This window comes from Montipora foliosa, chromosome 11 (assembly GCF_036669935.1).
Source record: "Montipora foliosa isolate CH-2021 chromosome 11, ASM3666993v2, whole genome shotgun sequence".
NCBI lineage: Eukaryota > Metazoa > Cnidaria > Anthozoa > Scleractinia > Acroporidae > Montipora > Montipora foliosa.
In genome coordinates, this window is record NC_090879.1 from 26,376,501 (window position 1) to 26,398,516 (window position 22,016).

Consider the following 22,016-nt stretch of genomic DNA (forward strand, 5'->3'; position numbering starts at 1 on the left):
ATTTTCTTTTGTTTCAATGGAAAAACAAGGTTTGTGATCACGAGAGTGAAAACAATCTATAGGAAGTTCAAGAAACGACGACGGCTACCAACCTCGTTCCCAGGGTCTACTCCGCTTTCAAGATGGCGGAGTAGACCCTGGGAACGATGTTGGACAGCTACAGCAACAACAACGCCTCAAAGCAAGATTATTGGCCGGGTTAAAAGAGGAAAATTAATCGTGCTGCACGTGCCCACGCACCCGTAGTACTCTGTATGACAACGACGTGAAATCACCAAATTTTGAAAGACGAAAGTGCAAAGGTATATTATGAGATGTTTTGGTCGAGCTCTTCGTCGAGTCCCTACTCTGCATAGTGTGCTCGTGACTAGTTTAGTCCACAAGTCAGTCAGAGCCAGGAAGTATTGGGGAGTCTAAGATAGGAGGACAACGGCTACGAGAGCGTAAAAAAAAAAATGGGTCCAATTAACAAAAACAAAGGCTCTGCACGCCCTGCACGTGCGTTTTGCATTTTTGTACATTTCTTCGCTGTTCCCGTCCTGACAACAGGGAACTTAAGCAACGCGATGGCGACGGCACCGAGAACGTCATCTCAAAATATTAATTCGCGTCATTGTAATCACTTTGTAAACATGTCAACCCTTCTTATATGACAAGGGTGTGGTAGTTCCTCAAAAATGACATTGGTCGGAACGGCGCTTAATTTAGGGGAGAAAATGAAACTTTAGCGTCAAGTTCTGACGTTCTCCTTAAAACCTAAAATTTGACTATTTCACGTTGTTGTTTTGCTGACGACGGCAAAGAAATGGACAAAAGTGAAAAACGCACGTGCAGGGCGTGCAAAGCTATTGTTTTTGCCCACTAAATATGCACATTTGTGACGTTCTCGTTGCCGTCGCCGTTGTCGTTGCTTAAGTTCCCTAACGACGTGAAAGCACCAAATTTGAGGTTATGTGGAGGACGCGAGAAGCTGATGATAAATTTTCAATTTGCTCTCCAAGCACCCACACCGTTCAGTCCAGTTTTAATCCTGGAATGATTATGCACACTTTCCATCCCAAACAACTTGGCATGGAGAAATGATTGCAAAATTATTACTACAAAGGAATTCGAAAATAATGTTTTTAGACAACGTTTTCGTAGGCGTCGTCCTTGCGGAAGCTTTCTAATGTTGAAAGTGTTAAAGACGGGAAAAACTACGAAGGCTTTTTCAAGAAGCGGTGTTGGAATTTGGAAGAGTCTTCTATGAAGTGCACCACCTATTAAAAGATAAAAGTTATTATCAATGGTTTTGTAATTCAGAGACTTTGTAATCAGTCTAATAGTAAAAATATGAGAACACAGCTCGCACTTTTAGTTTTTCGTGCCCTTCTTCATCGTTGAACGTCAGGTTTATGACCAGTGCATTTTACCAACAGTTACCTATCGATCAGAAACCTGGAATCTTACGAAACACCAAACCTTGAAACTCAGAACTATGCAGAGAGCCCATGAAAGAATCATGATAAACATCAGGTGGCGAGACCGTAAAACAGCTCAATGGATCCGAGAAAAAAACCAAAGTACGAGATATCATGGAAACGATAAGTAAACTCAAGTAGAATTGGGCTGGACATGTAGCTAGAAGAACAGACAACCGTTCGACAACCCGCATTACGTTCTGGACGCCCCGGGGACCGTGACAAGGAACCGAGTAAGACCAAGAACGAGATAGAGGGACGACTTGGATAGTTTTGCAAAACACTGGCACCGTGTTGCGCAAAACGTAGACCGGTGGAGGACAATGGGGAAGGCCTACGTCCAACGGCGGACATCTAACGGCTGAAACCAACAAGCCCTTCTTCAGTCCGGTCTAAAAACTTCATCAATTTTTCGCCGGTTATTAGGGAGCGTAAGATCTACGACGAGGACGTCAACGAAAACTTCACAAAAACAATGATATCATTGGTTAAAAGAGCATAAATAATCGTGCTGCACGTGCGGCACGGATTTTACCTCATATTTTTACGGTTCTCTGCATGACGACGACGTGAAATCACCAAATCTTAGGTTTTGGCGACAACGTGAGCATGCAACAGAGAATCTTTCATTCTCTATTTTCAGTCTGAAACCGCCCGTACCAATTTATTTTTAGGATACTTCTCCCACATTGTACAACGTGAACGAGATGGAATAATTGCGAAAGACTTTTACTGGAGCAAAGTTCAATTATGAGGTAACGTTTTCGTCGACGTCGTTGTCGTAGATCTTAAGGTCCCTAATAGCGGAGATCAGCGCGCCCAAGACACGCCCGCAGAGCACCATGGGTAACAAAATAATAGAGAAAATGTAATTTATGATAATCTTGATTAGCATAAATTGATATTTTGCCGACACTTAGCAGAGGCCTGGTTGAGAGCGGCAGGTGCTTGGAGTGCCACGTGATCGGGGTTTTTATTTTGCGATGGTTTAGCGAGTGAGGCATTCTACGGCCTTCGCCACGTGCTTAAGTCCTGTTTCGTTTATTGTTCTATCGAGCTGAATGAATGTTTAATGCCTTCGTTAGGCGGTATATAATAGCGTTCATTTACATTGTAAGTAGTGTCTTTCAATTGGAATACCCTAGAACCCCGAGGGTCGCACCACTGCCTTGGTCGGGGGTACACGTTCCCTGGTTATATTCACCTGCTGGTTTTTATGGGTTTTCGTGTCCGGCTCTGGTGCATTGCTTTTCTCTTTACAATAGAGTTCATGTATGAATATTTTTGGACCTATTCCAATGCTTATAAATGGCACGGTGGCTTGGCTGGCCAACGCGCCCATATATTATCTTGTCTGAGTGTCCGGTTGAGTAGTGGACTAAAAGCAAGATAATTATGCAAGGCTGGTCCCGCAAGATCAAAGATCATTTTTTTGGTGTTTTATCCCATATAATAAATCCTTTGTTGACCAAGCTTGTTTGGTCAAGATGGCTGGATATTGATCTCGTTCTTTTTTAGCGTCTTTATGGACTTCGACTTCGTCTTGGTCCATAAACACGCAAAAAAAGGACTTGGCCAATATCCAGCCATCTTGACCTCACGCTTGGTCAATAACCCATTTATACTTACGGCTAAATGTATCTAACCCTATTCTTTTGCTCTAGCAAATATTGTTTTCACATAATCACTGATCGCCTCCACTAGTTCTTGATAACATTAATCAAGTGATTATTTCTATGTTGTTGAACTGAAACGACTAAACGTAACTGATACTGCGGCCAATCGTGTTTGCAGCAAAAGTTGGCAAACTATTAGAGAACATGTAAAAAAGAACGTTTTTCCCCTTCAGTACTTGTCCCAAACATATTTTGTTGTTTGTGTAACCTTTTTCCGGAAATCTCACTTTACTATATGCTTTGAAAGATGGTTAAAGGATGAGAAACTGACTAGCGTTGGTTTTATTCACGACCGAGCAATAAAGGGGAACAGATTTGATACCAGCATGACGTCACAAACTACTTCGCACATCGATGTTTTAAAGAACACTCCCAATACGAAGTTGTTTGTGGTGTCAACCCGGTAATAAACGCACTGTCCTTCCTTGCACAGTCGTACATCGATTGACAGCTGATTTTCCACTTTTCGGCAACTTCTAAAACAGCGACTTTGAAGGAGACAGTTTAGTAAACAAGAGAATTAGGTTTGAACTAGTGCAGAGAATTAATGTAGCAGAAATGTTTTTTGAGTTGACAGAAACCAACAAAGTGGATCGATTGTACAAGTAATCAAACATTTTCATCTTTAAATTACAAGCAGTAAAAGAGGGCATCGTGCATATTTTCCTCTACAAAGTTACAAAGTTTTGAAACCCAAGAAAGAGTGGTCTGTCTAAAAGAGTTGATGTGATGAATGCATCGGAAACATGTTGCATTATCCGGCACCCATGCACTCATCCAGTGCAAATGAGTATTTTCTAAAGAGTTTATTTTAACTGATTGGTTCAAACAGATTACGTTTGTCAAATTTTACAAGACTATCGATCAAAAGTCGTTCAAGTGTAAACTTGTAATTTGCACTCGTGTTACAAATTTGCAACAGTGAGAATTGCACTCTTTTTTTAGCTGATCAGACAAAATTCTGACGGCCTGCTGAGATATGATTGATTGCAGCATTCAATGTGCTTAGAGAAGCATAAAAATGAAATTTGAATATTCTATAGTCAACTGAGCTTTGACCTAACACTGTCTCGTTACATCAATTTCGGCGTGGGTGTCTTCGCCGGGATGTGATGGAGCAGTTGTGATGAAAAATGGACTCTGCTCTTCAGTAATACAACTATAAAAGAACAGACTTAACTGATTAGAGTTTAATGTGAAGTGCTAAGTTTCTACCTCATATGAACCATGTGAGCGTTAGCCCTACTGATGGAAATGGGCCCACACAAGGACAGAGAAAAACTCTGACCAGGGTGGGAGTTCAACCCACGAGCCTAGGGTTCGATCACCGCAGCTCTACCGACTGAGCTACAAGGTCAGACGTGAGCAGGCCATGGGAACTGAAGATGTTAAAGTAACGGCAATGAACAAGTTCGGAGTGCAAAGAACGATTACGTTTTTGCAAACGTTGGCCGTGTAGCACTTATATTTGAACAGACTTACTGATTAGAGGGTAATGTGAAGTGCTAAGTTTCTACCCCATATGAACCATGTGAGCGTTAGCCCTACAGATGGAATGGTTCATATGGGGTAGAAACTTAGCACTTCACATTACACTCTAATCAGTTAAATCTGTTCAAATAAAAGTGCTACACGGCCAACGTTTGCAAAAACGTAATCCTTCCAACTATAGAAGAGCTTTTCTCGTCGTGATTGGTCAGTAGCGACCGAAGGCGAAGTTGCTGCTAAACCAACCGTTTCATAGCTTTTGCTGATTGTAAACGTAGCAGCCAACCGCAACAGCTAGCGCTGTTTGGTCAAGAAACAGCTAAAGAAAGGTGTCTCGTAGACCCCCTCCCATGACCAGCCAGCCACATCTGTGCCTTCTATGGCAGGGACTGCCGCTCCCGCATCGGTCTTACCAGACATTGACGACGCCTCTCCAGTCGCAGCACCACCAACTCCTATGAAGGACTTTTGTAAGCACTGGATGCCTAGCCCTACTTAACGAGTTCTACGCAACACGGCGTCTTCTTTTGCAGTGCAGATATTTTAACTGATTTCCTTCTGCTTATAAAATGGAATTAGCTAAAATAGAGTGCAATTCTCATGGTCGTTCTCAGCAACTGACCGAAATAATGGAATATATACAGGATAAAAATGTTCCCGATGTGCTGATAACTGGAGGACCCGGATTTCGTAATTTACACTCGTGTTACAGATTTACAACCGTGTAACATGAGAATTGCACTCTTTTTAGCCAATCAGAAATGACTATTATTTTCATGTATGTTATAGCGAAGATATCGATGACGTCACCTATACATGGTGTTCACAGTGACGTCATCAAATTCTAACATCAAAATCGCAAGGTGTTTTGACTTTTTATCTACAGGAGGTTGAAGAAGACCTAGAAAAAAAATTTTTTCAAGTTTTCAGTTCCATGACGTCTTTTATTTCGAAAATACAGCATTTTGAATTTCCAAATTGTCACCTTGCATGACATCATGATACAAAGTTATTTGGTTGGAAAAAATTTATATGCTTTTTGAATCTGAGCGTTTCAAGTGGATTAGAAGATGTGTTCATACACATATTTTTTATGTCATGAGCGAAAAGTAAGCGTTTTCATCGCTAGGTGAATTCCAGATGTTCGTGTTGATTTTTGGCCGACGTATCGGTGCACAACGGTCGTGCACCAAAATGGCGGCTCCATACACGCTTTGGCAAATAACTCAGAAACGATGTACCGCACAGACCTGAAAATTGGTGCGGTGATTTATGAATTTGTCTCCTACAACATTCCAAGTTTTTGGCCTATTTCATTGAACGGTTTCGATTTTATTTTGTTGTTGCCTTCTCCTTTGGTGGCAATAATCTCAGGAGAGACTGAAATAACCAGAGGAAATAAGCAGATTTTTATTCTTAATGCATCCGAGTCTTATGATCCTCATGAGGGGACAGGAAAGTTGGACTCGTTGAAGTTTCATTGGCTTTGTAAGACGTCTCACGAGGTTTTTCCAAGCGAGAACGTATCCGAGCTTCCAGTTGTCTCTGTTTCGCTTAACGGCACAGATCCACCAAGTGGCGGTTGTTTTGGCACAGGTATTGGAAGACTGCAAAGCACTGAGCCACTTGTGGTATTAAACGCCTCAGCAATGGCTAGCGCGACCGCTTCTTACGTCTTCAAGCTTATTGTCATGAAAGACACCAGAACCTCCAGTGAAACAAAGACAGTTCATGTTGTCGAGGGAAACCCTCCACAGGTTTCAATGAAGTAAGTATATCTCACAGATGCTATCTCAAAAAGTTATCTCAAAAAGTGGGCTTTCCAAGTGCTTCGCAAATCAACGAAGCGACGTGGCAGTGGCATCTCGCCTATTTAAGCTGTGTATAAGGAGAGACTGTCTCAAGAGCTTGTTTCAGCTACAAGCATTAGTGTGATAAGTTTTGTGTTCACCTTGATGCGGGCTGCTTGCTGTCTAGTCGTGTGGGGGGGGGGGGGGGGGGAGGGTGATTTATTATAGTGCCTGACATACCAGAACAAAGGCATTCAATTCAATTTGATTTTCCCCGTTCCTCAAAAATGTAGTCGAAAAAGGTGGCCACGTTGACTGTTCTCCCTGCGGACATGATGTCTCACGAGAGACCGAAAATATGATGATGTTGGAACCCTTTCTTTTCGGACCATAGCCCTTTCTGTCATGAATGTCAGCAATCCCTCCTTCCTCCCTTAAAAATATTGAGTATCGATATCAGACCTTATATATTGTTCCAATCAAGGAATTGTAACCTCAGTCTATTTCCTTGGTTGTAGTTTTGTCACCTTTGTTACGAATGTGACTGTGTTTTTTAGTCGTAATAATGTAGCGATATTTTTAAGATTTCGGTATAGGTCCATTTATTTGACAATTTTAATGCAAAAAACAAAAACAAAAACAAAACAAAAACAAAACAAAAGGAAAAACAACCACAGCAAAAATCACCTCTCAAACTGTTTATTAAGAAAGACAGCATTTCGTTTGATGTACCACATAGACTTTAATACTAAGACTTTATTTGTAATATAGTTTTGTCTTAAATGACCGCTCAACTGTGCTTCCATCGGCCGTGCTGACCATCTCCGCTGAATACGTTGGATCTTCTTGCGATGATTCAGTAGAATACCAATGGACCTTGTTCAAACAAAACGAACAAAGCATTGGATGGACCAACGTTTTTAACAGTTCTGAGAATTCGTCAGTGTTGGAAATCGAGCCGAAGACTCTGAAAGACGACACTGCCTACCGATTAGAATTAATCTTGACACTCGCTAATGGAACACCTTCGGCAAGTGCACAGATATTCAAGACTGCGTTGCTTCCGCGAGCCGGCTTTTGTGTTGTAAGACCAGAGTCAGGAGAGGCTGTCTACACCCTATTTGAGCTTTTCTGCACGGACTGGTTTCCGGTCAACGACACTTTCAGTTACGAGGTGCGAATTCGTGGGAGTGGTGGGATAAATTTCATCTTATCACACAGTGGAAAGAGACAGCAGCAGTTTGTTTTGCCGCAGGGGGATGCAAACCGTGGATATGTGTATGATGTCGAGGTGCTTTATCTGAGAGGGAAGTTACAGTTAAGGTAAGAAATTGAAAAGTGCGAAGTTTTTCACGTAGTCGTTTACATACCAAAAATACAGATTGATCACATCATGGCTTATTTTAAACTAAAGATGAGGCTTTCTCTTTGGTCATACTGATGCCTCGAAATTTGCTGATGAAGATGATATTATAGGTAGGCAGGCATTTGGGTCAAATAGCGTCATAGGCTGATTATTACAGGTTTGGAAAGTCTGAGGGGTGGCAAACAAGCAAACAAACAAACAAACGAAAGCAAACAAACAACAACAACAACAAAAAACCCACGCTATTTATTAATCCGGTGATTGAATTGTGCATCACGTGATGCAAAAAGTAAGACTATTTCATTTCGCAAGTAAATGCGTAATTGCCTTTAGCTACTTTTCGCAAGTTTTTGTCTACGTTTGCATCGGACAGGTATTCCCACCTAATGCAACAGAAGAGCAAGATCTTTTTATCCTACTCGAAAAGAAAAGAGCATCCTTTGAGGAACTACTTGACAGTATGCATCGACTAAAGGCTTGGCAGTTGATGACTGCAATGTTGTTCACAATAGAGAGTGCAGAAGAAGCGGCCAATAGCAGCCTACTGAACTCAACAGATTTGGCAAAGCAGAAAAATAATGTAAGTTCTTTTGCTGTTCTGTGCATATCCGGGCTGTTCCCTTTTCAATTTGCATACTTTAAAAGTAAACATCATGGAACACCGGGTCGCCCATTGTAAGGTAATCTGCACTCCGGAATACACAAAAGTTTTACATGTGGAATCCGGGATCCTGGGCTTTGGACTCTGAAATCACGCCAACGATCAGAATCCACGCACTTTTGGAATCCGAAATTCATTTAAGTGGTTCATATGGTGTGACCAGAGGCTGTCCTTTGTCGAACGGTCTCTCTTTCGACTAATCCAACTCGGTTGAGCGTACAAGTGACCAGAACGTCAGCCGGCAGATGTTAAAGTCACTAATTCAGGCACACCCGGCGGCTCACCACAGGCTTACACGCCCACAGTTGTGTCCGAGGTAGTCTCCCCGAGAAGAGACGGCTGTGTCGGTGACATAAATTCAACATTTAATTTGTGTGTAGATAGTTCTCTTCTCTGACGCATACCGTAATCTTTGAGGTTTTCCACTTTAAAAGGCTGAAATAATAGGAGATAAAGTCAACAGCGACAATGACAAGGACAACAAGGACAACAACAACAACAACAACAACAACAACAACAACAACAACAACGACAACGACAACGACAACGACAACGACAACGACAACGACAACGACAACGACAACGACAACGACAACGACAACGACAACGACAACGACAACGACAACGACAACGACAACGACAACGACAACGACAACGACAACGACAACGACAACGACAACGACAACGACAACGACAACGACAACGACAACGACAACGACAACGACAGCGACAACGACAACGACAACGACAACGACAACGACAACGACAACGACAACGACAACGACAACAAACAAAAATCAAACAGACAAGGCTGAGGCTGGGAGAGAGCACTGACCTCGTCTTTCTGCAATTACGGAAGAGCATTGTATTTTGTTCACTTGTGATTAGGCTTAATTTGGAATTCTTTTTTTTTTGTTAACGTTATCTGAGCCCAAGTAATTGCAGGAAGAGCGGGCAGTCCCATGTTGTGTTGAAAAGACGTACTAAAGATGGAGATGTTTTCTTCCACGGATATGATGAGATGATGTAACAAGTTAAAAACAAGGAAACAAACAAAAACATACAAACAAGAATCAACTGAAAAAAACAATAAAGAGGAAATGGGGTTACAAAACTTTACAAATCTGAGTTGGAAAACTGGCGAGACGTTTAATCTGCAAACAAGGTTAACTTGTTATTTACTAATTTTGCAGCTTAGAGATGTTGCCATGAGGAGATTTCAAACTGAAGACTTAGATAGTCTTCCAGATGTGGTGTTAATTTCAGCGTTTTGGGCCTCTGCTGGGAGAAATATAACCGAGCTAGGCGTCGAGGCCAAGGTAGTCTACAACAAGCAATCAGCATACTCCTGCTGACTAACTGGCTCTATTTTTTTTTTTTTTTTAACTTTTAATGTAAGGCGCATTGAGCTTTGTAAATGCGTCTATTAAGAACATTATATTATTATTATTATTATTATAACAAACGTTTGATTGAAATACACAAGTAGTCCGGGTAAAAATTGTTACTGAGAAAGATAGGAGGTAGTATTTTAAAGTGCCCATAACGAAATTTTACTTTCTCATATGAATCTAAGCATCACCCAATTAACATTCGATTTGAACAAAACGCGAATTTTCCATGTGTTAAAAACTTTCAAATTTGCCGCCATTTTGGTCCACTTGTTTTCCACATCTATCGCCATAGTTATGTGGCCCGTTCAAACGGGAAGATTCCGAGGAGAGTTTCAGAAAAAAGATCAACGAAGTCGAGGAAATCGCAAACTTTAACATGGCCGCAGGAAATCAAAGAAATTTTCACGGCGGATTTATCGAAGGTATCGTAAATTTTTATTGCTCTTACGCGATTTCTCCAGTGTTGCATATTCGGCTAGTCGAGTAAACCATGTCTACTTAACATTTTTCTCCTTGTTTGTTGAGCTTCATCTGAAAGTTTCCACGGCGTGGGAATCTCCGTTGCACGGGCCACGTAACTATGTCGATAGATGTGGAAAACAAGTTCGCGTGACGGGACAGTTGGCCTACTTCGTGTGAGATAGCATCAGAGTCTCCATACGGATCCTCTTCGCTGAAAAATATTTTTCTGCCCAATCAAAAGCTGGAATTTGAAATGCTTCTGGAACTGGTTCGGTAAGAGTAATTGCCCAGGGGTTCGTCTCGTTCTTACAGTAAACTTTCGCCCACGTCTGACTTTCGCCCATGAAAATCCCTCCTGACCCGACTAACTACCCCTGGATCTCCGAGGATGAGGAACTCGTGGCTCAAGTCTTGCTCTCACTTCACTTAAAAAAAGGTGGCATTCTTTCAACTCGCTCGTCAAGAATGCCGGAAAAAAGCTCGACTGAGACGTGATCCCAAATTCTTTCAGGCAAAGTTTCTGTAATTCGGGGGTTGGGTGAAAAAGAGGTGGGGGAGGGGGGGGGGGGGGGGTTAAAGAGGGCTATTTCTTTCATTCATCAATCAACGATTTGAGCTCATAACTTAAAGTAGAAGCGTCTGGGCGAGTGTAGCCTTGAGAAGGACTGTTGTTGATGACATGGGCTCACGTTTCGACAACATGAGCGAAAGTCATCGAAGTCTGAAGAGATTCTGAAGATGACTTTGCTGACGTCGAAATGTCAGCCCATGTCATCGACAACCATCCTTCTAAGGGCTTCAACCGCGCGAACGATCGTACTTCATTGTTGTTTTTCTATGAGACATTTGAGTGAACTTTCACCAGTTGAAAAGTTTACTCAAAGAACCATCCAATTTTTCTAAACGATACGCCCATTGATTTTTTTTTTCAGAAACTTCTACTGGGAATACTGAGTAATATACGTGATCGGCTGAAATCCGTGGCTGAAAACATGAAAGCAAAGGATGAAAGGCTTATTTATCTAGGGGCGTATAATTTGTTGTTTGGAACAGCGGAATTGTTTAGGGCTTCTGCAGAAACATCAGCAGTAACTGGGGGCAGCGAAACACCAACCGCTGAGCAGCTAAAGGTGTGCCAGACGTGCGAAAAAGCTTTTTCGTAGACTGGTCGTTGTCTCTTTGTGCAACTTTGTTGGAGTTAGGGTTATGAACATTGATACAAAGAAAGCTTGAAGTGACGAATTTATCAGTGCTGACAAAAATCTGGGTGCTCGCAGCAGTAAGGAGCTTACGGAACGACGACGCCGACGGCAACGAGCACGCTACAAAACAATAGGTTTAGTGAGCAAAAACAATGACTCTGCACGTGCGTTTTCCATTTTGGTACATTTCTTTGCCGTCATCTCCTGAATAACGACGTGAAATGACCAAATTCCAGGTTCTGTGGAGAATGTTAGCGTGTGACTACGAATTTTCATTTCTCTCCCTACTCTTCTAGCTCGCTCATACCAGTTTAATTCCTCGAAATTTACTACACATTTTAAATGCGGAACGACATGAAATTGTTGCGTAGTGATGTGAATAACGCGAACTTGGATTTTTGAATGACGTCCTCGTAGCCGTCGTCGTCGTTGTCGTTTCGCTAGCTCCCCAGTTAAGGCCATGTTACACGAGGCAATTTTTCTTGCAACTTGCAACGCAACAAATGTTGCGTTGCAAGTTGCAAGAAAAAATTACGAGTAACACCCCATTTTGCAACTGCAATTGTTGCGTTGCGAGTTGCAAGAAAAGTAGAACGACCCTCTACTTTTCGCAACGTTGCGAGACAAGTTGCCTGCGTGTAACATCCCCTCAGCAACTTGCAACGCAATTTTGTCAGAATGGGCCAATCAGAGCTCATCTTTCGCTCGCGGGCGATTTCAAGAAGGCGGCAGTCGTAAACAATGAAAAGAAGGTAAGTGATAACGAAAATTTGAACTGCTAAAAGGTTACAAAACATTACCCCTGCCGTGGAATCAAAACGAAAAATCGCAAAGAAAACTGACAAGACCAACGCAGCTAAAGACCTGGCTGAGAAACACGGTTTAACCAACGAAGGACTTAAGCGAGATATACATTCCTTTAAGGACATTGATGACTCGGGAAGTCAAGAAGAAACAAGAAAAAATTCGCGTTGCAAGTTGCGAAAAAAGTTGCAAACGTGTGACACCCCCTCTGCAACTTGAAAGTATTTTAGTCGTCATCGTTGCGTTGCAAGTTGCAAGAAAAATTGCCTCGTGTGATATGGCCTTTACGTTTGCAGGACGTTTGTCTCCTGAACCTGTTTTAATGGCCTCCCTCCCACAGGTCTTCCGTAACGCAGTGTTGGAGCTTCCGAACAAGTAGTCGGAAAGTCATCGGTTCGAGTCCTGTCAGAAGCACTCAATCATTTTTTCCAGAATATGCCGACCGATAAATTTTTAACCACCGATGAATTTTATTATTCCATTCATCACCGGGCTTCCAATTCGTCACCTCCTTTACTATAAGAACATCTTATTGTGCAGACTAAGTCAGTTTCTAGTAAATGCGCGCGAATCGTTAGTTTGGTTGAATCGAAGAAAATCTAGCAAGGCTGTTTAAATTTGTAATGATGCATCCTAGACAGTTATGAATTAAAAACTGTGAGAGTATGTTATTAATAACTGTTTGATTTCCTTTGTTATTCTAGACAAGAGACGTTTTGTTAAAAACAAATAGCTTAATCAAATCCATACTCAAGATCGTTGGGTCGAGAACAGCAGTTTCCCAGTCACCGAAGGGTTTCAAAGTGCCTGGCTTTGATATCACTTTTGGACGCGAAACGCCCTGTCGACCCGCGAAGAAAGATTTGAAGTCGTCGGAAACGGAAGGGTTTACCCTTCCAAGCAACATGAAAGAGGCATTCCGTGATATAGATTCTAAATGGATAGAGTTTCAGGTATGCATGACATGTTTCCAATCTCTTTCATCCGATTCTATTGCTTTTTCCCAATTTGCCGTTTGTGTTCGCTACTTTACCCCCATCCTGGCTTCGTCATTCAGTCGTCATCAACAGCAACGGTGACCTTGAAATTTCTTTTCATTTTTGCTTTCTTCATCCAACATACAAGTTGATACTAAGTTATCGTCACCACAGAGAAATCTCCTCGTTTGGTTAAAAAACAAAACAAAACAAAACAAAACAAAAAGGAACAAAGAAAACCAAACAACAACAACAACAACAACAGTAATGGTGATACTAGTAGTGGTAGTGCTAAGGATAAAGGATGAAGGATATGCCGAGTTCAGAAGAGCACCTTCTTGTGCAATGCAGCCGCACAGCTGCATAATGCCATTCATATAAAGTGTCCCCTTAAGCTTGCGAACTTCATGTCATCAGAAAACTGTTAGGGTTAGCATTACGGTGAGGGGGACACTGTGTGGCATCAAAACGAAGCGCCTTGCATCTAATTATGCAATTGTCAACCCTCAAAGAACAGCAAAGGGAACAGCAAAAAGGATATTGCGGATTACAGGGGGAAGAGTGCAACCACTTCTTTTTAACCCTGCCTTCCCCGTTCGCCCCCAGAAAAGTATTTTACTCTTCGTTCTCTGAGTATGGAATACCCAAACTCAGATAAGGAGTTGTGTATTTTAGATAAAGCCTTCGTTTCATCAAGATTAGGAGGAGCATGGGCGTGAGCACAAGCGCAAGAAGAATTGACGAACAGGTGACATTCTAATCATTACGTTGGTTGTTTGTTTTGTCCCTAGATGATGCGCATGGATTTTAACCCATATCGGTGGGGTAAGAGGCATAGAAAGATCAAATCCACAATATTCAGCTTGGAATTCACGGACAAAAATGGGGAGACAATACCTGTGAGAGGAGATAACTTGCAAATTGACATCAAAATTCCTCTCTATTCGGCTATCGGCGTATCAGACAACTTCTTCGTCAAACCACTTATCATGCGTTACCACACGGTGAACTTGGATAACATAACTGATTCCATGATCATTGAAGTCGAACCAATCAACAGCAGTCTTCCTATATTGGGGTACGTTAAAAAGGGGGAGCGCCCGACAGTAAAAAGTCATGATCGCTATGCATTGCTGCCTGATTACTCATTTTGTTCCTCGGGAGGGGTCGGTGATAATTTTGTGGCTAACTGCACACGGAGTCCATACGAAATTATGTCGACTGCAGACTTCAACGAAACGGGTTTGTACTATATCGGAATTTTGTACGTTGATCTGAGTAATTCTAAATTGAATCATACTCGAAAGAAACGTTCATGTTTTGGACGAAGGAGACAGAAAAGGGACTGTGTTGAGCCAAAACCACCTCCAGTCAAAGAGAATCTTCGTAACAGGACGCTGGTTTATGATCCTTCAACTGACCATAATTACAGTGTGAAAGTTCGGCTGTATAGTTGTTACTACTTTGCATTGACGCAAGGCGATTGGAGGAAAGATGGCTGCAAGGTGGGTAATGACTTCATTTCTCAATAAGGTACGCCAACTTAAGTATATTCTAAGAGTCTCGGCTGGTCTGGGCTGGTCTGGGCTCCCTGAGCTGCTTTCAAACAGCAAGAGTATTTCCTTCCGAAACTAACATTTATTAGTTCAACTTAAGGCTCCATTATACTCGGCAATTTTTCTCTCTCGCAACTTGTCTCGCACGTTTTGCTGCCACAAAAGTTCCCAGGGACGAGACAAGGTGCTCGACAGGTGTTACACTGGGCAACGTTCCTTGCAACCTGTCCTGTCGCGCTATCGATGGTCAGGTATTGTGAAAGGAACGTTTTGTATTGGCTGATGCCATAAAACGTTACGACACAAGTTGCAGAGATGATGTTACAGTACGCAACATTTGAAACATTCACTGCAGCGTTACAAGAAAGGTTGCCGAGAGTAGGAATGATAATGATAATGATGATGATGATGATGATAATGATAATGACAATAAAACAGTAACAAACAAACAAAAAAACGAGAATGTTTGTTGCACGGTATGTTGAACTCGGTAATTTTTCGTGCAAGCAATGTCGCCTCGAAAGTGTGAGGGGGAAAAAAAACGAAAAATTGCCTGCTGTAACACAGGCTTTAGTTAAAATTACGCGAAATAAAAGCCCTTGAGTCCGAAAAACTAGTCTCTTAGCCTTTTGCTTTTCCCAAGTTTATTATTTCGGCTGTTGTGTTTTCTTTGTTCTGCACGGTTCTGTAATGAGAATAAGCCAACTGTAAGAATCATTGTGATACTAAAGCTATAAAGAGCCAGTATAAATATCTTAAAAGCGTGGTTATTCAGTCAGAATGTCTCCATTGACGTTAAGTATAATACTATTTTGTGTAATTATATCGTCTCCATCATTAATGGCCTTCCTTAATTTTAATTAGGTCGGAAGTGAAACGAACGACAAAGTACTGCACTGCCGATGCAACCACCTGACCTCCTTTGGTGGTGGCTTTGTGGTAGCACCCAGTGCGATTGATTTAGACAAAGTATTTACAGAATTCGCGAGACTTGGGGAGACTGGAAATTGTTTGGTCCTATCGCTTGTCTGCAGCGTCTTTGGTGTCTATTTTATTGTAATTATTTGGGCAAGAAAGGCTGATTTGCAGGACCAAAGAAAGGTGCGTGTTATTTAGAGCTGGGAATGTTTGATATTCTTGTCTTTTGGATCTATTTGGGTTTTGTGCTCGGGTTCAAAGTTCTGGTGGTTGGCAAATGACTGTTCAGGCTAGGATTCTGCCATTCATTGTTAAAGGAAACTTCCAGCACAATTTCAGAGAGCCTCTTTTGCTCTTTTAGTTAATATATACGTTACAAATGCGATTCGTCTTGGTTAATGTCTTGCGATGTCATTGAGGATATTTGTTATTTTGATGAGATCAAAAGACAAAAAAATTTTTAAGGTGTTCTTAATACCGTTCTAAAATGCGAGTCAAGCCTTCATCAACAGAAGTGGAATATTGTGACTTGTGATGGTCAAGGCCACTAAAAATTACTATAAATGTTTTTGGCTAAATTAATTCTGCTGCTAAAATTGTACTTAATATGGCCAGCAACTGGAGTTACAGAGAAGTTAGAGTCATCAGGAACACGATTTATTGACGGCGAATTTAGAGCAAATGATCAGGAATTTTGATTTGTGCTGCCGAGGATTAGAGTTACAAAAAAATCAGCTGGGGTTTCTTGTTTTCTCTTATGATTCTAAAATACGTTATGATTTTTTCGCCTGAGGAATTAACAAACAAATGAAGATAACGATTGTTTTAAACTTATTTTAGGAGGGTCCAGCTGTGCACCTCGGCCGTAGCGGCGCACATGACTACGATGTAACTTTAGTCACAGCCGTTTGGAGAAACGCTGGCACTACGGCTAATGTGTTTATGACAATCTATGGAACAGAAGATGTTGTGGAGGCTGTCAGCTTGACTAAATGTTCTCCACCAGGCAGAAAAATGTTCGGACGAGGAAGTTTCAGTAATTATGTTTTAAACCTTGAGAAATCGCTTGGAACGGTGATCAAAATAGAGATGTGGCATGACAGCTCTGGGAAGAATGCGTCATGGTTTCTGGATCACGTTTCCATCACGGAAAGAAGCACGGGAGAAAAATGGGAATTTTTTCATCATGACTGGCTTGCGCTTCACATTGGCAAAGGAGCAACCAAGGTAACTCTTATGTCCAATGATCCATCCAACCATGGACCTGGATTTAAGAACTTGTTTTACTCCCTGTCGTCAATCGACCTCGCTGATCAACACCTGTGGGCTTCGGTCGTTACGAGACCCCCTCGAAATCCATTTACGAGAGTACAGCGGACCTCTTGCTGCCTTTGTTTTCTTGATTTAGCAATGGCAGTGAACGCGATGTTTTACCAGGTTAGCGGGGTTTCAAGTGATGTGATCGAGATTGGACCACTCAAAAGGTCAGTACGAGAAGTGATCATTGGTGTCCAGAGTGCTCTTATAGTTGCACCAGTTAGTATTTTGATTGCAGGGCTATTCCGCCACCGCAAGACCAAAGTAATGTCGGAAATGTACGGGGAGGATGCTAATGAACAGTTTCTTCCCTCCTCAACCAAGATTAAAAAGCAGCCTTTTCTTTTACCCTACGCCTTTGCTTATGTTGCTTGGTTCCTTTGTATTGGAATTGCGGTGTCGTCAGCCACTGTTACGGTATTCTATAGCCTTCAGTGGGGGAAAAACATTTCCGATCAGTGGATGGCGTCAGTTTTAGTTTCCTTCGTGAAAGATGTCTTTATCTGGCAACCCATCAAAATTTTAATATTTACTATGGTATTGGTCCTAGTCTTTAAGACGCCAAAGCCACGAGATGAAGACGTTGATTACCAAGGAAATTCCTTTTCAGAGGAAATGAAGGAGAAACGCGAGTACGAAATGCGAAAGTCAAAGTTTTTTGGGTTTGCAAGAGAGTCTGTTGCATTTACGGCGTTCTGTGTCCTCCTTATGATAGTGGCATATGGAAACAAAGGATATGCCAGATATCTCTATGAACAAGGCCACTCGAGATGATTTCACCTCCTTCAACAAGGTTGGTGTCCCAACAATGAATGTTCTTGTTTGTATATTGAACTGGCCAGCAACTAGTTTCGAGTCTAATGGTTGATGACAGTTATTACTTCAGTGCTCAAGTGAGCCATTGAATTCAGAGCTGTTTGGGATACAGTGGAGCTTCGATTGAATGAACCTCCCTCCCTCCATGCAAGGAAGTACTTGGCAAAACAAACGATATTCTTGAGTCCAGTTACAGTTACTGTAAAACCGAGTGCATGGAAATTAACCTCGATACAACGAAACGCTATAAATATTTCAGGTTGCTTCAGCACCTCGTCAAGTTGAAGCTCCACTGTATATGCAAACCGGTGGTCAAAGTGCCGTAATCATTGTTTTGCTCTCATCGCGCCCGAGAGATTTCAGAGGACGCAGCTCCTTTGTTTTCCGAGCCAATCCGGAAGCATTTTGTGGTAGCTACGTAGTGACTTATCTTCAGGCCGAGGCTTTGCCGTAAGGGAGAAGGCGAGGGAAAAAATGAAATTTGTTGACTGATTAGAAGGAAAATGTCTCAAATGCTTAGCATGGGCACAATTCTGTACCTTTTGTTAGCTTTCCTTTTGATAAAGCTAACCGTCCAGACTGGAGGCACACTAAGACTCTCACGACTTTACAAGCTAATATTGTGGAAATGTCGAGGTTGTCCGTAGTGGAAAATCATGCATACAATGGACGTTATTATGCTCTTGGGAACTGTCGCCGAACTTATGATCAACTCTGATTCTTCTCTTTCATCAGATAAATACAGGTGAAAAACTGTGGATTTACATGCTGGGCAAGTTCGTTGAGGATTCCTACGCTGGCCAGTGGTACAATGGGCAATGGGAACAGACATCAGAGTACATTGGTAATAAGATCTCGATGCTTGTGGGAATGCCTCGCCTTCGGCAGCTAAGAATACAAGAAGGTAATATCCGCCAATTTCGCGTTTAAAGAGAACGTCTTCACTTCACCTTTCGGGCTGAAGTAGTGTTTTTTTCGTCATTGTTTCTTCCCTTAACATTGTATTAGTTTTATTAGGTATCCAGGGAAAAGGTAGAAACTCAATCCAACCATTGATAGAATTATTGGCAGCGTTATGTTAGCCTGCATAGCAGGTGTAGTTTCTGGCGAGTGAGTACTAAATATTTCGAACGAGTGTTTTGGCCGTCATATTAGATTGGTAAGATAGAGGAAAGCATAGAGCGAGTAACGAAAGTGTACAAGCGAGGTTTATAATTTAGTTACTCCCTCCATGCTTTTCTCGATCTTACCAATCCAGTATGAGGACCAATACACTCGATCGGAATATTTAGCACCCGCTCGCTAGAAAATACACTTGCTATGCAGCCTGGCGTTATGCTTACGTCGAATGTTATTTGCATTTAGCATATTTAAGTCCTTCATATGTTTTCTCCATTCAGGTTCTTGCAAAGTTGTTAAGGTATTTGAAAGTTTAGTTGACAAATGCTATGACTTCTACTCGTCGTCAGAAGAGGACACAACCCGTCTTTACCTTCCTCACTGGGTTCGTCTGTCGACTTCACAGCTCCAGTGGACTAATGTGACGGAGTTATGTCCACGGCCGTGGCGGTATTCATCCGCAAAAGAGCTCAACAACTTTGCGTCATGGGCACAGCACCATCTCTATGCTGGGGGTGGATATGTTCTCGATCTTGGCTATGACAGACCCACTGCCATGCGTATGATGGAAGGCGTTAAAGACAAAGATTGGCTCGATAGGAGAACTAGGGCTGTTTTACTCGAGTTTCAAGTTTTGAACTTAAACACGAATTTAATGAGCATCATTACCTATCATTATGAGGTTCTTCCGTTTGGGTTTGGGCTCACTTGGGAGAAAATCGACACTGTGAAGATCTTCAACTTTCAAAGTCTTTCCTTCGGGTTTTACTTAACTTGCCAAATTCTTTATTTGCTGGTGGTGTTGGTGTATATAACAATTATTTTGATGAGGTTATATTCCCAGGGCTGCGCATTTTTCAAAGCCGTATGGAACTGGATAGACCTTGGACAAATTCTGAGTGCAACGCTTGCAGTTGTTTTCTACGTGATCAAGTCCAAATTTATGCACGATAGCCTAAACGAACTGCGAAAAAACCCCTTCATAACCATGAGTTTTCAGTTTGCAATTCTCTGGACTGAAATGGAGAACTTCGCATTGTCTGCTGCCTTGTTCATCGCCACCTTTAAACTTCTCCGTTTCATTCACCTTAACCCCCAAGTTCAAATTTTGGTCTGGACAATGGTATCCGCAAAAAGTGACATTTTCTCTTTTTGCGCTATACTTGGCATTATATTTGCAGCGCATGCTCATTTTGCTTACATGGCATTTGGTAGTTCGGTGTATTCTTTTTCATCGGTCCTACGTTCGTTTGCCTCCGAGTTCGAGCTGACCTTAGGGAACACCGATCATGTCGGAGGAGTAAACGGCGTTGATCAAATATTGGGTCCGTTATTTACAACCAGTTTCATGGTAAGCCTTGCCGTTCTCCTAGTCAACATTGTAATCTCTATTTTGGACATCAGTTTGCACGAAGTTAAAGAAGATGAGGAGAAGGTGCAGGAAGCGTCTGATATGGGTGCCTTTATAACAACACTTTTTTTTGGACGTCAGACAGAAAGATAAGACCGACAAGCACGAGCGATGCGAGATATGTAGAAAATTCGACGAGTTCTAGGAGAATTTGTGTGAACCACATCACTTCAAGGATACGATAAAAATATGCAACAATTTAAGGAGAAGAAGAGTTAAAGCATCAAAAAAATCATTAGAGACTGCACTGACTAGCGAATCATAGTCTGGAAATCAGTTCATCTCAATTTGACTTGTTTTGATATATATGCGATACGTACTCTAGTTGTTTACTTGCTTGTAATGAAGTCACGGTTTTCTGTAACAGACCTCTAGCTTCGTTGTTTGTTTTCGCATTACACACTACGTGCTCGTGCTCTGGGTAACCGTCTCTTTCAAAGATTAGCATTGGCACACTGGCAGGAAGGAAAGAGAGAATGGAGCAGTTCCTTTGAGACTTTCAAGTAACCTGAATTGGATAATTCAGGCGATGCAGTCGGACAAAGATGTCTATTTGAGTATATGTAGATTTTTCTGAACACATTTACATGATACGCCACATTTATACTCGTGAGCTCGTGCCTATTATGAATTAAGAGCTAGTGCCTTTCAGACCTTTGCCTTAATGTAGTGGGCTACTCAATTCCCCTTCTAGTCTTGCCCTGAACTTGCCAAAGTACTCATCCGTTATGCTAGCACTCAGTGTACTAAAAACTGATGCAAAACGTTTAGCTTTATCTCAAGCCATTTTTCCTTTGAGTAACTTTTGGAATTGTACGTTTGTGGAATTGGTCCCTTTGTATGTTTTTGTATTTTAATCAGTTGCCTTTTTTACAAATTTTAAATGTCTGTTATTGCAGTATTCAAAACAAACAGTCAAATCCGTCATTGCTGTATAGCTGGACTTAGTTTCTAGCACTTAGAGGAATTTATTGAAGATGGCTAATGACACATCAAGCATCCTCCTTTGTTAAAGGAAAAGTCCTTGCGTTGAACTGGCGTCCTAGACTAATAGTGTTTGTGTAGAAAAGTTGTTCAGCACATATAGTGTTGTTTGTTATTTCAGTCTTGTCGGACTCGCTTTTCTTTGGAAATGAATTTTGAAGTAAAATATATAAAACACTGAAAAGGGTGTTTCATCAGATATCCAAGGCCGAGTTTTAACCGAATTCGAAGAAGATTGCTTCTCAAGAAATTTTATGCTGATGATCACATATCCAAACTTCCTTTAGTGTAGTGATTTCATTTTGGGTTTATGAATTATTAATGAGTCTGAGAAATATATTTCCAAGTAATAGTTGCAGATGAGCCCATGAGTCCTCCTCAAACAGCATTTTAGAGAAAAAAAAAGCAATCACTTCGTCACTGGTTAAAACGATTTGTGTCCAGACTGCTCACAAAATATGATAAATCAATTTGCTTTTTATTCTTAAATTTTAAGAGAAGTCAGTCCCAGCTATGATACCCAGCACAAAATAAGTTATTTCCTATCCTCTTAAGAGACATCGTCAATTGTGAAACGAAGTCAATTGGGCCTTGTGCTGACAAGGGTTCGTTGTA

At 41.6% G+C, this 22,016-nt stretch overlaps 1 protein-coding gene across 1 annotated transcript; it reads left to right on the top strand.

The window, feature by feature from the left end:
• Nucleotides 1-6,258: 6,258 nt before the first annotated feature.
• Nucleotides 6,259-20,510, top strand: LOC137976819 (polycystin-1-like protein 2). Its single transcript, XM_068824156.1, is given in 12 exon segments — nt 6,259-6,392; nt 7,186-7,725; nt 8,114-8,360; nt 9,635-9,760; nt 11,230-11,427; nt 13,008-13,256; nt 14,072-14,785; nt 15,701-15,937; nt 16,595-17,821; nt 17,823-17,864; nt 18,623-18,791; nt 19,288-20,510. Coding segments are annotated over 12 exon segments (5,091 nt in total). The 5' UTR covers nt 6,259-6,273.
• Nucleotides 20,511-22,016: the final 1,506 nt, after the last annotated feature.